Source organism: Primulina eburnea, chromosome 8, assembly GCF_022965805.1.
Source record: "Primulina eburnea isolate SZY01 chromosome 8, ASM2296580v1, whole genome shotgun sequence".
In the NCBI taxonomy this organism is placed as follows: domain Eukaryota; kingdom Viridiplantae; phylum Streptophyta; class Magnoliopsida; order Lamiales; family Gesneriaceae; genus Primulina; species Primulina eburnea.
The window spans coordinates 28,972,335-28,987,556 of record NC_133108.1 but is presented as its reverse complement, the minus strand read 5'-3'; the positions used below and the strand labels follow the sequence as shown (position 1 = coordinate 28,987,556).

The window sequence follows — 15,222 nt, the reverse complement described above, 5'->3', positions numbered from 1 at the left end:
AAACATAAAACTCGAGAAAATATTATTAACGTAGATCGATTAACCATAAATAATTAAGATAATAAAATTTAAATAAATGCATGGATTTTACGTATACTGATTTTTGGGCTTTACATCCTAAGCTGAGATACACCGAACATCTAGATATTTGACAATAGCTGTCAACGACTCTCCTATCTTAAATGCATTGAATATCAATCTGTAAACAAAGCATGCGCATATTCATATCTGAATATCACAATGATCTTATAGGCTTGAATACAATTCTATAATCAAAGCATAATCAGGTTACAAGATTTGAATATAATTCTATAAACAATTCATAAACATGTTACCATATATACAACAATTCTAGTATGTGATTTTGGTTGGGAAACTCACATGATATCTTATTTGAGTTGTGGCTTCCCAAACAAACATGGCTTATACCTTTCTTGTCGTTAGAATCAATCGAAGTCTCGAAGTCGATATCAAGTCTGTCAATCCGAATCTGAAATGACAATATTGATATATCTTCTATCAATTTCTAACTCAATATAACACATATAAAATTCAGTAATTGATTCTGATACAATTCGACGGTATAACGGCTTGATTCTTCAATACCGATCAATCTAAATCTCATCCTATATCAATAATCAATACCCTCAACTCATAATCAGTATCATAACCATTTCAAACTATGAAAATCTGCATAATCTTATGCATATACATGCTGGAAATTATCATAATTGCATATGATATCCGATATTCAATCCGGTAATGAATATACGATGCTCATTATATCAAGAACACAATATAACCATCCTATTATAATTTCCTCAATCCATAAAATCTGAACCATGATGGAATCGAAGGAAACTTACATCACCTTGAAGCCCTTGAAGCGAGGAGCTCAAAATCGAAATCGGATTAAAGTTTGAATGAGTAAATCTTGCACAAGCTCAATCACAAGATGAAATGCACATAAAGGATTTGTAGGATGCTCTCTCTCGGTCCTGCTGAAGATGGGGAAGGAATGAATCAGCACTACACCTATATATATATACCATGCCATGTGTCATAACAAGGAACAAAGGTGGCTTTCTCGCATGCAGCACCGCGGGTGCGGTCACTCTAGCACCGCGGGTGCGCTCATGCTTCGGCAGCTCATCCATTTCCTGCAATTCGACGACCGCGGGTGCGGTCCTTCTCGTACCGTGGGTGCGGTCTTGCTTCGAATAAAATTGCCAACTTTCTGTCCATGTACCGCGGGTGCGGTGTTTCCTAGCACCGCAGGTGCGGTGTGGGTTCGGCCATGCTCATTCAAAATTCCATAATTCATGAAATATTTGATACTTTCATCTTATGACATGCATTCTCATATCCTCCGAGTCGTACTTCAATAAAGACTAATAATCTCGAGCCTTACACATGTGCTGGGGTGGGGCCTATGGAGGAGGCTCTGGATACTGTGGTGGCCATGCAGGTGGTTGGGGAAACATCAGATCCTCTGGACCTATAGGTGGGAACCACTGAGCAAGCACGGAGGTGAAGTCCATCATGTATCCCATGAAATGGTCGGTGCGGTACTGAAGCGAATCCAGGACCTGGCGCTGCTCAACCAGTAACCGCCTCTGGTCCTCCATCTCTGTCTCAAGTCTACGAAATCGGTCTCCCCTGCGCTTCTCTGGCTGCCTCAGGTGGTGGTGGTGGTGGTGGTGGTGGTGGTGGAAGCTGTGCCTGTGGGAGCTCCTCTTCATCTGGATACTCGTGGGGAATATAAGAGGCAGCTCCAAAGAAGGCAACAATGGAGGCCTTCGGCTTTAAAACTTGTCATCAGATGACCATGTCACACCGGCCTGTCGGCATAGCTTGGTAACAATATTAGGGCATGGAAGTGCGACCGTGGCTAACCCTGTGCCGCCTCTGATAATCGATCCATAAATTATTTTCAATAAGTCAACCGATTTGCCCATCAAAATAGCAAAGACAAGTGCAACTTTGTCTTTGGTCACATCATGGTAGTGCGAGGACAGGAGAATCAGGGCCAATACGAACAAGCACTTGCATTGGGGCCCATATCGTATTTCTTTAGAGAAATTGAACCACTCGAACTCATTTTCCATGCGGCACCTGCCTGAAATACGGTCCGTATAACCTCTGAATAATTAACCCCTCTTTTAGAAATTCGTTGTATTCGTCCTGGTCGAGGCTAGGCATCTGATAGATCATGTTTATCGTTTGAGAGTCAAACGATACAAATTTACCTCTCACTAGTACTTTCGACTCGTCATGGCGTATCCGCAGATTGGCATAGAACTCCCGCACAACTGAGATCACATCATCTAGAGGGGGTGATTAAATTAAATCCCCTCTCCGGGATTATGGACCGGGTCATCGAGCTCTCATAAACTTGCTGGGCTTCCTCATTCCAAAATCGGTGCGAATCAAAACTTGCGGAAGAAGTGGTGCCCTTCTTTGATTTCTTCTTCAGTGCCATCTCAATTAAAGATGCTTACAACCACACTTTAAACTCAACCAACAGAAAAGCCAAAATCAAATCTAATCGGACCCCAATGTGTATAGCAGATATAATTCACCACCAACTAATCCGGTCAGCAATAGATGTGCAAACCCAGTGATCACAAACTACTTTAGAACCACGAGAGGTAACAAATTGACGATATCAAACAACTCCCAAATAGATCAAACACAATATTCCAAGTACGCCAAAAAATTGAACAAGATTTGGTTAAAACCCTTAATTGAAAATGACCGGAATTAGGAGACGTGGTCGGAGTCACAGCGGTAATTGAAGGCGGCAGTCGTTTCTACTGAGCGGTGACGTCGGTGTTTCGGAGGAGGTAGGTCGAGAAGGTTTTTGAAATGGGAGGCTGCTGGTGTTATTTCTGAAGAAAGTCTCGGTTTTTTTTATTAAACTGGTTAGCGCATATGCGCGTCCTGAAGCGGTGCATATGCGCCGAGGCTACTATCAATTTTTGTTTTCATATGGCGCATATGTGCGTCCTTTGTGGCGCATATGCGCGATGGTCACTGCCTCGCATGCGGTCTTTCGGGCACATTCGCGCCCTTTGTGACGCATATGCGCGGGCTCCTCTGCCTGTGTCACGCATGTGCGCGCCTTGAGTGGCGTATGTGCGCCGAGTCCTCTGCCAGTGTCACGCGAAAATAAATCGCGCATATGCGCGACACACTCTGTCCAGTAGCTTTTCGTTTTTTTTTGTAAATTACCCGCAAAAATAAAACGGTTCAAATTAATACTTGAATAGAGAAAATTAAAATTAATAACTAAGAAATTTAAATAAAATAATAAAAACAAAATGAATGCAAAAATAAATAAATGTGGGTTGCCTCCCACATAGCGCTTGGTTTAACGTCATCAGCCTGACTTTCTTCTGTCTACTTTGGTTCTCCAAGTGGGATGTTGTCCATATGTTGCACTTTATTTCCAAAGTAATGTTTGACCCTTTGACCATTGACTTTAAATGTCTGACCATTGTTGCACTTTAACTCAATTGCACCATGTGGGTACAAAGTTTCTACTGTGAATGGTCCAGACCATCGTGATTTTAACTTACCAGGAAACAACCTCAGTCGAGAATTGAATAATAACACATGTTCCCCTGGTTCGAAGTCTCGTCGAAGAATATGCTTTTCGTGCCATTTGTCCGTCTTTTCTTTGTATATCTTATCATTCTCGTATGCATCATTCTGGAATTCCTCCATCTCGTTCAGTTGCAACAGTCGTTGCTCGCCAGATGCTCCCATATCAAAATTTAGCTTTTTTATCAGCCCAAAATGCTTTGTGCTCCAGTTCCAAAGGTATATGGCAAGCTTTCCCAAAGACCAACCTATAAGGCGACATCCCGATAGGTGTCTTGTATGCAGTCCTGTATGCCCGTAAAGCATCATCTAGCTTGATCGCCCAATCCTTCCGGTTTGTCTTCACTGTCTTTTCTAGTATCTGCTTGATCTCCCGGTTGGATATTTCCGCTTGCCCATTAGCTTGCGGGTGGCATGCCAGTGTCACCCTGTGTTCACATCATACTTGGCCAATAGTGAGTTAAAAATTTTGTTACAGAAATGTGTACCTTCATCACTGATAATGGCTCTAGGCATTCCAAATCTTGTGAAGATGTTCCTGTGGAAAAACTTAACAACTCGAGCATCATTAGTACTGGTGGAAATTGCTTCCACCCATTTGGACACATAATCAACAGCAAGTAAAATGTAAGTTTGACCAAAAGAGGATGGGAATGGACCCATAAAGTCAATACCCCAGACATCAAAGAGTTCCACCTCCAAAATATTTGTTAGTGGTAATTCATGTCGTCTAGAAATATTGCCAACTTTTTGGCATTTATCACATGACTTAACTAAAGTATAAATGTCCTTAAAAAGATTAGAACAATAAAAACCAGACTATAATACCTTAGGTGCTGTTCTAGATGCTTCAAAGTGTCCACCGTAGGGTGAGGAATGACACTGCTCTAGAATCGTACCCGCTTCTTCCTTTGCTACACATCGTCTAATTATCTGATCAGCGCATCTCTTGAACAAGAAAGGATCATCCCACAGATAAAACTTGGCATAATGAAGAAATTTTTTATTTTGGTGATAAGTTAAATTTAGTGGTAATTCTCCTGCAGCAAGAAAATTAGCTATATCTGCAAACCAAGGATGTGTAACATTTACCTTGAAGACTTGTTCGTCTGGGAACGACTCATTTATCAGTCCACCTTCAGTTCTTTCTTCCAGCTCTAGGCGTGACAAGTGATCTGCCACCTGGTTCTCACAACCTTTCTTGTCTTTGACTTCAAAGTAATTCTTGAAGTAGGAGTATTGTAACGTCCCAGATTCGACGACTGTCCTCACTGTACCAAGACGAGTCTTTCCAGCGTGCTTATGTCCTCACTCACACGCACCCTGAGAAACTTCCCAGGAGGTCACCCATCTCAAAATTACCCCAAGTCAAGCACGCTTAACTTTGGAGTTCTAATGTGATGAGCTACCGAAAAGAAGATGCACCTTCGTGATATGAGTAATACAAATCAAATCTTTTAAGCCCTCTTAAACTGTATAGTCCATTACATTGAACAGTCTCGGAGTCCTTCTCATTCCCGTGTGGGTCGGTTCATTCATGTTCCCTCCACCTAGAAGCCTGTCAGGAGCCGCCCATTGTCCGTGCAACTGATGGCACCGGTGATCACCCCCCGCCCTCTTCGGCCCCGGACCTCACATGCCCACCAGCTTCCGCTTGGTTCGTCCCTTAACCACACCGTACTTAGAGAGGTCGGCTCTGATACCACTTGTAACATCCCAGATTCGACGACTGTCATCACTGTACCAAGACGGGTCTTTCCAGCGTGCTTATGTCCTCACTCACACGCACCCTGAGAAACTTCCCAGGAGGTCACCCATCCCAAAATTGCCCCAAGTCAAGCACGCTTAACTTTGGAGTTCTTATGTGATGAGCTACCGAAAGGAAGATGCACCTTCGTGATATGAGTAGTACAAATCAAATCTTTTAAGCCCTCTTAAACTGTACAGTCCATTATATTGAACAGTCTCGGATCTCTCTCATTCCTGTGTGGGTCGGTTCATTCATGTTCCCTCCACCTAGAAGCCTGCCAGGAGCCGCTCATTGTCCGTGCAACTGATGGCACCGGCGATCACCCCCCGCCCTCTTCGGCCCCGGCCTCACAAGTATCCATCGTATCAACCTAGGCTTTGCATCCTTTTTGGCAAACAAGTAACGAAGAGCTGCATGGTCAGTGAAAACCGTTTGTGCCAATGAGATATCTGAACTTTTCGAATGCAAACACCACTGCTAGCATCTCTTTCTCAGTAGTTGTGTAATTCTGTTGGGTTGCATTGACTGTACGAGTTGCATAGTAGATAGCTTGGAACATCTTGTCTCGTCTTTGTCCCAATGCTGCTCCCACAGCATAGTCACTAGCGTCGCACATGAGCTCAAAGGCTCCTTCCAATCAGGTACGATCATAATGGGTGCAGAAATAAATGCGGTCTTGATCCTGTTAAACGCCTGCAAACAATCATCGTCAAAAATAAATTTAGAATCTTTCTTTAACAGATTACATAAAGGTCTAGTAATTTTAGAGAAATCTTTAATATAACGACGATAGAACCCGGCATGTCCCAAGAAGCTTCTGATCCCTTTCACATTCCTCGGCAGTGGGAGATTTTCAATTGCCACAACTTTGGCTCTGTCCACTTCTATTGCTCTAGCCGAAATTTTATGCCCAAGCACAATACCTGATGAGACCATGAAGCGACAATTTTCCCAATTCAACACTAAATTATTTGCCTGACATCTCTGGAAAACAATTGTTAGATTTTGCAAACAATGATCAAATGATGAACCAAAAACAGATATGTCATCCATAAAAACTTCCATTATTTCCTCGACCATGTCAGAAAATATGGCCATCATACACCTCTGAAAAGTAGCAGGTGTATTGCAAAGACCAAATGGCATTTTCCTGAAAGCAAATGTACCGTAGGGGTAAGTGAAGGTAGTCTTATCTTGATCCTTCGGTGCTATGACAATTTCATTGTTACCTGAATAACCATCTAGAAAGCAATATTAATGATAACCACCTACTCTATCAAGCATCTGGTCAATAAATGGGAAAGGGAAGTGATCTTTCCTGTTCGCATCATTCAATTTCCTGTAGTCTATACACACTCGCCAGCCAGTCACTGGACGAGTTGAAATCAATTCGTTATTCTCATTTCTCACTACAGTTATTCCCCCCTTCTTAGGCACTACTTGTACTGGTGAAACCCAAGAACTGTCAGATCTAGCATAAATAACACCAGCATTTAACCATTTTAATACCTCATCCCTCACAACCTCTTTCATGGCTGGATTAAGCCTCCTCTGATGATCAACATAGGGGAATAGGACTCCTGCATCAATATTTTATGCATACAAATAGTAGGGCTAATCCCCTTTATATCAGCAATTGTCAATCCCAAAGCAGATTTAAATTCTCGCAACACCCTCAACAACCTATCTTTCTCATCAATAGTAAGAGCAGAAGATATAGTTACTGGATGTGACGAACTCTCGTCTAGGAATGCATAGCACAAATGACTCGGTAAATCCTTCAATTCAGGAGATGCTTTTGGTACCTCTTTACTTGCTTTTTCAAGCAACTCTTCATGCTGAGCATCACTCTTTTCTTTAGGCAGCACATTGAGAGCAAGTAATTTCTCTCGCACATCACAGTCCTCTTCCTCCACTGTAGAAGCTGACTCAAACAAGCATCTCTCCAAAGAGCCTTTTGTCAACTTACCTGCACCCACTTGAGATACACATGAATCAATGATATCAATACTATTACAAGTACTTACCTCATTTGGTCCTCTGATGGTGTTGTAGATGTTGAACACAACTTTCTCTCTACCTACTCTTAGTGTGAGCTCGCCCTTGTGCACATCAATCAAGGCTTTCCCGGTGGCCAAGAACGGCCTTCCAAAGATAAGTGGCGTCTCCTGGTCTTTTTCCATATCTAAATTGACGAAATCAGCAGGGAATATGAATTTGTCTACCTTTACCAGCACATCCTCCACTATCCCTCGTGGATATGAAAGTGATCTGTCCGCCAGCTGCAGAGTAATAGTGCCAGGCTTCACCTCGCCAAGCTCCAAGGTCCTGTAAATAAAAAAAGGCATTAAATTAATATTGGCACCTAAATCACATAAAGCTCTATTTACTCTATAACCACCAATAACACAAGGAATAGTAAAACTCCCTGGATCTTTGGGTTTCTGTGGTATTTTCCTTTGGAGTATTGCACTGCACTCTTCGGTCAGTTTTACGGTCTCAAATTCTTGAAGTTTCCTCTTTTTGGACATCACATCCTTGATGAACTTAGCATAATTGGGCATTTGCTCCAATGCATCGGAAAATGGGATGATTAAAGTGTATTTTCTTGAAGATTTCCAAGAACTTCGCAAACTGATCATCTAACCCTTTCTTCTTGAACCTCTGTGGATATGGAAGATTCACCTCTAGTAAGGGCTGCTATTTAAGTACTTTCTCAGGTTCCTATACTTTCTCTTCTCCAACACTTGGACCCTTTCCATCATTTTCCTCAACACAAATCTCTGCATTCTCTTCAGTAGGCTCTGGGATTCCAATTTCCTTGCCACTTCTCAATGTGACAGCTTTGCATTGCTCCCTAGGATTCACCTTTGTATTGCTTGGGAATTGTCCTTTATTCTGATCTATCAAAGCATTTGCTAGTTGCCCAATCTGTGTTTCCAAGGATTTCATCGTGGCACCCATATTGCCCATGTGTGTCTCAATGCTATCAAGACGAGACTCAGTTCTCGCCATTCTTTTTCTAGACTCAATCACGAACGTCCCAACTAGATCCTCAAAAGACAACTTTCCTTCCCCTTTCTGTGTATTGAACCCCGGTGGAGGATTCAACACGTTCTTGTTGTTCGCATAAGAGAAATTCTCATGATTCCTCAAACCTGGATGGTAAGTATTAGCGGGAGGATTACCTCGATAACCTCCATAGCCACGATTGTTATTGATGTACTTAGCTTCCTCCACAACTGGCTCTTCCTCAACAGTCACCAGTGCTACATCAGACGTAGATTGGCCTGCTTTGTTCATCGCTGAAATCTGTGGTTAATGCCGAAACGTGTGCAGTAAGTGATGTGATCGGGTCTACGGCATACACTCCAGCAGGTTTCCTTGATCCAGATCTCTCACTCGGACACTGATAACTGTTAATGGTCATCTGTTCAAGCAAATCATAAGCCTCATCAGGTGTTTTAGAAAAAATAGTATATCCGGCGGATGCATCCACATTCCCTCTAGTCGACCAATCTAAACAATTGTAAAATAACTCAATCTGCACCAAATTTGCATATCCATGATTCGGAGACTTCCTGGGCAATTCTTTGTATCGCTCCAATGCCTCATATAACACTTTGAGTTCTCTCTGCCTGAAGTTGGTGATATCTATTTTAAGCTGAGCAGATTTAGCAGGAGTAAAATACTTTGACAGAAACTTCGTAACCAAATCTGCCCAAGTAGTAATACTTCCCAGAGGTAGAGATTGGAGCCAACTCCTAGCTTGATCCCGGAGAGAAAACGGAAACAGGCGCAATCAAATAATTTCGTCAGAAACACCGTTAATTTTTGCCGTGTCCGTGATCTACAGAAAATTTCTGAGGTGAAGATGAGGATCTGCAGTGGCTGCTCCTCCAAAGTGGTTCTGTTGAACCATGTAATGAGTGCAAGCTTTAGCTCGAATTTGTTAGCAGCAATGGTTCCGCGAGCTATTCCAGAATAGTGAGCGTTGATGTCTAGGTTGAAATGTTCCCGAATTGACACCTCTCTTGGGAGCTCATTCTGATTATCTCTGTTTTCAGCCATTGCTTTAATTTCGTTTCTCCTTGCTTTCCTTAATCTCTTGGCAGTTCTTTCAACTTCAGGATAAAAAATCAGCAAGTCGGGATTTTGATATTTTCTGTGGGAACCCGGGCTCTAACTCTATTCTTTTGGGATTTAATTGGATCTTTGTTCGAAAATGTGGGTCAAAATTTTGCTTTTAACATTAATTTAAATGTATTAACGAAAGCATCACATGTCTCAATAGAAATTAAACAACGTAATGTACATACAAGTCTGTGCGTACAAACATACACTAGTGTTCAATAACAACTACAAACATAAGTGCTACAAGTCCAGTAGGAAACACTAGGAATCTTCCACGCCCGAGATCTCCACGCTATCAACTCTCTCTTCCTCGTCGTGACCCTGATCCTGCCCCACCTGTTGCCATGCACACATACAGACACGACAACAGCCGGATAACTCCGGTGAGAACATATCTCAGTATAAAACATGGATGCATGCAATGTCATAATCATGTACAAAAGCATAGAATATATCAAGTAACATGAATAAAATCTAAACATGTAGAAGAATACAAATCTGTATTCAACATTTAAATCTTGACTCGACTCATTTCTAATCTAGGGATCCCGGTGTGAATAAGACGGTCTGTCACCTACCCAGCCACTCGGGGCAACGGTACGTCTTATTCCTAGACTTCGGTCAACTCTGTATCGAGGGTCTACACATATAGCAAATCTGCTCCTATGCGTCGATACACCGAAACGTCTAGTTTTGGCAAGTCTGCCAATCTCTCCTATCTCAAGACTCGAATATAAATTAATAAACGAAACATTACATAATCAATGTAATAACAATCTAGTATGTGATTTAGGGAAACTCGTATCAAATCTGAATCGAGTTGTGCAATCCCGTGACCACATGAATTATACCTTTCTTGTCGCACTGTCTGTGTCGTAGTCGAAGGCTTGAGTTCACAATAGCCAATACAATCTGAAATAGCATAATCGATATGTACTCTATCAATATATATCTCAAGCAAATCAATATACAAAGCTGAAATCGGTTTTCAAAACAATTCGACAGCGTAACGACGTAGTTCTTCAATACCGATAACTCCACCATAACATGCTCAATCATAATTAACTCATGAACTCATCAACCTCAATACATAAGCTGAAATCTGTACCATTTTAACGTAATACATGCTGGAAATTAACAATCGTGGCAAATAACATCCGTTTCTTGATGCGGTTGCGAATATACCATGCTCAACACCTCAAGAACACAATATAACTAACATATCACCATTTCTCCAACATCTATAATTCAAACCATGTTGAAAATGAACCATACTTACATCCTTAGCTAGCTCTTGTTGCAAGGATCATAAATCCGGCCTCGGAATAAAAATCGGATCTCCAAATCTTGCACAATCTAAATCACAACTTGAAAGAAGTTTGAAGGATTTCTTGGGAGCTCTCGGTTCTTGCTATGGAGCAATTCTGAAATGAAGACTCAGCAGCTTGTCATATATATATACGTGCCATGTGTCAAGACGAAATTCAAAGGTGGCATGTTCGCATGCAAACCGCGGGTGCGGCAACTCAAGAGCGCGGGTGCGCTGTGCTCACGGCAAATTAATCTAACATTGCAGCACCTAGACTGCGGGTGCAGTCCTTACATGACCGCGGGTGCGGTCTCACACCGCGGGTGCGGTCGTGCTAGCACCGCGGATGCGTTGTCTGTTCGCACAATTTCACTAATTTCCTCTCAATGCACCGCGGGTGCTGTATCTCTAACACCGCGGGTGCGGTGTGGCTTCGGCCATGCTTCAAAAATTCCACTCTATATGTCATGCATTCTCATGGTTTCAAGTCTCACATCAATGCCAATTGACAATTCTCGAGCCTTACATTTTCGCATGCACTGAAAAAAAAAGATTATAGATTAACAAAATAAATAAAATAAAATAAAGTATAAATTAAAATCAATACTACTTAATAATGATATCAATATGCAATTAAATATTTTACTCCCCGGAAATTGCGCCAAAAACTTGTTGCGTATTTTCACTATCGCAAGTTTACGGTGTCAAGTTTTAGTACTGTTACAGATATCGATCCCACGAGGAATAATTATTTAAAAAAATGTATATTAAGTACAATAATTCGCATAGCTCAACTTTATTTAGAAAATCAAAGGGTTGGTTTATAATCAATTCAAAAAAATAACAAATTATGTAAATCTTATGCACGCAGTCGAAATTTAATGAGTAAATAAATCTAGAAATATGATTTCATCTGGTTTCCCCTATGCTAAATTAAAATTAGCTATCATGTTATTAAATTGCATCGTGTTTACTAACCAAGAACTCGCAATTTTCCTATTTCTTTTTTCAAGTGTTAAATAGAATTGTATTACCTATTACCGATTTTAATATATCTATTCAAAATCAAGTAACACGTAATAAATGCAACCAAGGTTCTCTTATGGATTCGTCAGAGTTATACGTCTTTTGAACATTATAAATATCTAACAATGTGATTTCACATGTCCTAATTTCAATCCCCTCTCTCGAGTGTTAGATCTTAATTATTTGATCAATTGAATTATGGCCAATAATTCAAAAACATAAACGACAAGAAATCACAAATAAACACGATGAATTAATTCATGAAACTTCAAAACGTCAATAACATAGGTTCAACCAAGACTACATCAATCTCTAGAAAATAAAATTAGTTCATATTCGAATTTAATCAATACAAAACCTGTTTGTATTCATTGAAAATGTAAAAGTAAAGAACCGAATTAAGAACGTGTTTAGGAGAGATGAAAGCCTGTCTCCGTGTCTGGATTCAGCGTCTTCTATCTCTGTTCTTCGCATCCCGTGCTCCGTGCTTTGACTTTTACTCTCCTTTCTCCAGTGATATGTCGGCTACTTCACAAAATTTAGAACCCCCTTTAAAACCCACGAGAAACCCTTTTTAATTTTGAATGTCGCGCCGCGCGCATTTGCGCGTCTTGAACGGCGCATATGCGCACACCTTTCTATCTTGCTGGGCAGTCCACGCTTCGGCGAGCACATGCGCGCCCTTGCTCCGCGCATATGCGTGGAGTCCTCTGTTCTGGACAGCTATAATGCGCGCCTTGTGCGGCGCATATGCGCGGAGTCTTCTGGATTGTTGCTTCTGAAACCTGTCTAGCGCGCATGTGCGCGCTTTTGAGCGGTGCATATGCGCGCCTCTTGCTGCCTTCATGTCTCATGCGCGCCTCTTGCTGCCTTCAGGTCTCATTTGTTTTCTCCTACGTCATTTTGCTCCATTTTCACACCCATATAGTAGCTCTACCTAAACTCCTGCAAACACACCAAAACTAACACAAAACGCATAATTTTGCCAAAGAAAACTAACAATCTGAATGAATTATAAGGATAATTTAAGTGAACAAAATGCACTTATCAAGTATGCAGAGCTGTAAATTAGAGAGATAGTCAAACTGCATGGGATTCCAGTGTCCATCGTATCGTATAGGGATCCGAGGTTCACGTCTGGGTTATGGTAGAGTTTACACCAGGCATTGTGTACTAAGCTGCTGTTCATTACTGTCTTCCATCCTCAAACAGACGGGAAGTCAGAGAGGGTGATTCGGATTTTGGAGGACCTACTCCGAGCTGTCATGATCGACTTCCAATGCAGCTGGGAGCCAAAGTTACGTCTTGTGGATTTCAAATACAAAAACATTTATCAGGCTTCGATCAATATGGCTCCATACGAGACAATGTACGGGAGGAAATGTAGGTCGCCAGTGTATTGGGATGAGGTGGGAGAGGGAGAATATTTGGGTCCGAATGTGGTCAAGCAGACTGCTGATTTAGTGGTCAGAATTCAAGACATGATGAGGACCACCTAGAGCCGTCAGAAGAGTTTTGCATATCAGAGGCAACGAGATCTTGAGTTCGCTGATCGCACCGATGAAGGGTGTGATGAGTTTCGGGAAGAAGAGCAAGGATCAAGCAAAACTTGCATTGTAAACTCCTTAGTAAAATTTATAAAATTCAAGCTTGAAATAATCGCAAGTGCACGATATCAAGTAATAATATAGTGTACCAGAGTACGAGTATCGTTTTATTAGAGACTGTATTTTGCAATTGTTATTCTTAGTTATCAAAATCTTTAGCAACGATAATTTGGATGATTGTTTACTACTACTATGATTAAATAAAATTTTAACAAATGATTCACAACTTAAATGATGAAATAAATAAGCCATATGATTGATGAAATCTTCAATGAGAAATGAATTTTTTGGGAATCTCGTTTCATCTACCCTCGTCATTTACTTAATTCATTCGATGGTGATCTACTCTTCCGACAAGATTTCTTATCCAATTGAACAAGCCCTCTCGAGCTATGACAAACTAATTGAAGTAATTAAATCTCTTTAACTATTTATCAAAGGTGAATTGCATGTCGTTCTATGAAATCCCCTAGCTTTAGTCCTACTGGACTATGATTATCGACGTGTATCCGATTTCATATTTCTATGTAAATTGTATATCAACGGATTATACTATTCGTTCTTATCACGGGCTATTCTCTCGTACTCACTCGCAATATGATATTGTTATTAAAGTTAGCTACGATTCAACAACGCAATGAAAATAATAGCACAATCAACAATAAATCAAAAGTCGATATATGAATTAACTAAACTCGGTTTCGGGGGAGGATCCCCTTAAATCCCAACAAATAATGAAAATTAACTCTCGATGTCATGATTAAAAAAGCAAACAATATTTAAACAAGATGAAATTAAACTAGAATTACAATTCGTGATGAAAGTCCGAAGACGGTGCCTAAAAATCTTCACTCCAAGACTTTCTCCAAGCTTTTTTTCTCTCTTCCCAAGCTCCTTGGCTACTGAATAATCATGAAAAAAGTCCCTAGGGTTACTTGTTGCATCCACCCTTGGCAACTTCTCCCCGAAACGCAAGAAATATTCTTTCATATTTCCCCAAATTTAGTACAAGCTCAGGCGGTAAGAATCTACCACTCGAGCGCCAACTTCTCTGTAAGTTTGCTTGGGAGATGCGGCACTCGTTCTCGAGCGGTAAGAATATACCGTCTGAGCATCGGGTCTTCTGTATTGGAAGGCACATCTCATGCCCGAGCGGTCAGATTCTACCGCTTGGGTGCCAACTCTTTCGTCCAAGGCTTCCAGAAATCCATACTCGAGCTCGAGCGGTAAGATTATACCGCCCGAGCCCGAGCTGGGTCTTCTGCCAAGTTTTTTTTGGCTTGATTGTTTATGTCCCGATTTCAGTTCTCCGGTCACATCACCTACAAATTCATCATGTACAAGTTAGAAACGATCTTATGCATATGCTAATTATAAAACAAAAAAATGTTTATGAAATGCACGCACACACGATGCAAACACACACAAAATTAATGAAATAAAATACGTAAAAATAACACCAATTAGAAAGCTTAGCCCTAGGTTCATCGGACCATTCGAGATCCTAGAGAGAGTTGAGACACTTGCATACAGAGTTGCTTTACCGCCGAATCTGGCGGGAGTTCATAATGTGTTCACGTCTCTATGTTGTTGAAGTACATGTCGAATCCTTCGCATGTGCTCAACTATGAGCCACTATAGCTGACACCGCACCTATAATTTGAGGAGAAACCCATACAGATACTGGACAGACGGGAGAAGAGGCTCCGGAACAAGGTGATCAACATGGTCAAAGTCAAGTGGTTAAATAATTCCGAGGAGGAAGCTATTTGGGAGACGGAGACGAAGAT

General features: G+C 41.2%; 1 protein-coding gene across 1 annotated transcript; it reads right to left on the bottom strand.

The window, feature by feature from the left end:
• Window positions 1-1,641: 1,641 nt before the first annotated feature.
• LOC140839130 (uncharacterized) lies at window positions 1,642-7,920 on the bottom strand. The gene is made up of 6 exons (XM_073205764.1): window positions 7,374-7,920; window positions 7,030-7,325; window positions 6,188-6,340; window positions 5,914-6,049; window positions 3,582-3,854; window positions 1,642-1,811 (listed from the first exon to the last, which is right to left on the bottom strand). Exons 1-6 carry the CDS (start codon window positions 7,918-7,920, stop codon window positions 1,642-1,644), a joined length of 1,575 nt encoding a protein of 524 aa, XP_073061865.1.
• Between the last annotated feature and the right edge of the window lie 7,302 nt (window positions 7,921-15,222).

What these genes read in the sequence shown, in the direction of transcription:
- LOC140839130 (XM_073205764.1), bottom strand. Translation starts at nt 7,920, where the DNA reads ATGCCCAATTATGCTAAGTTCATCAAGGATGTGATGTCCAAAAAGAGG. An exon ending in ACCAAATGAGGTAAGTACTT is followed by an intron (nt 7,326 to 7,373) that starts GTAATAGTATTG and finishes AAGTGGGTGCAG; the next exon opens with GTAAGTTGACAAAAGGCTCT. An exon ending in GGACAAAGACGAGACAAGAT is followed by an intron (nt 3,855 to 5,913) that starts GTTCCAAGCTAT and finishes GTCGCCTTATAG; the next exon opens with GTTGGTCTTTGGGAAAGCTT.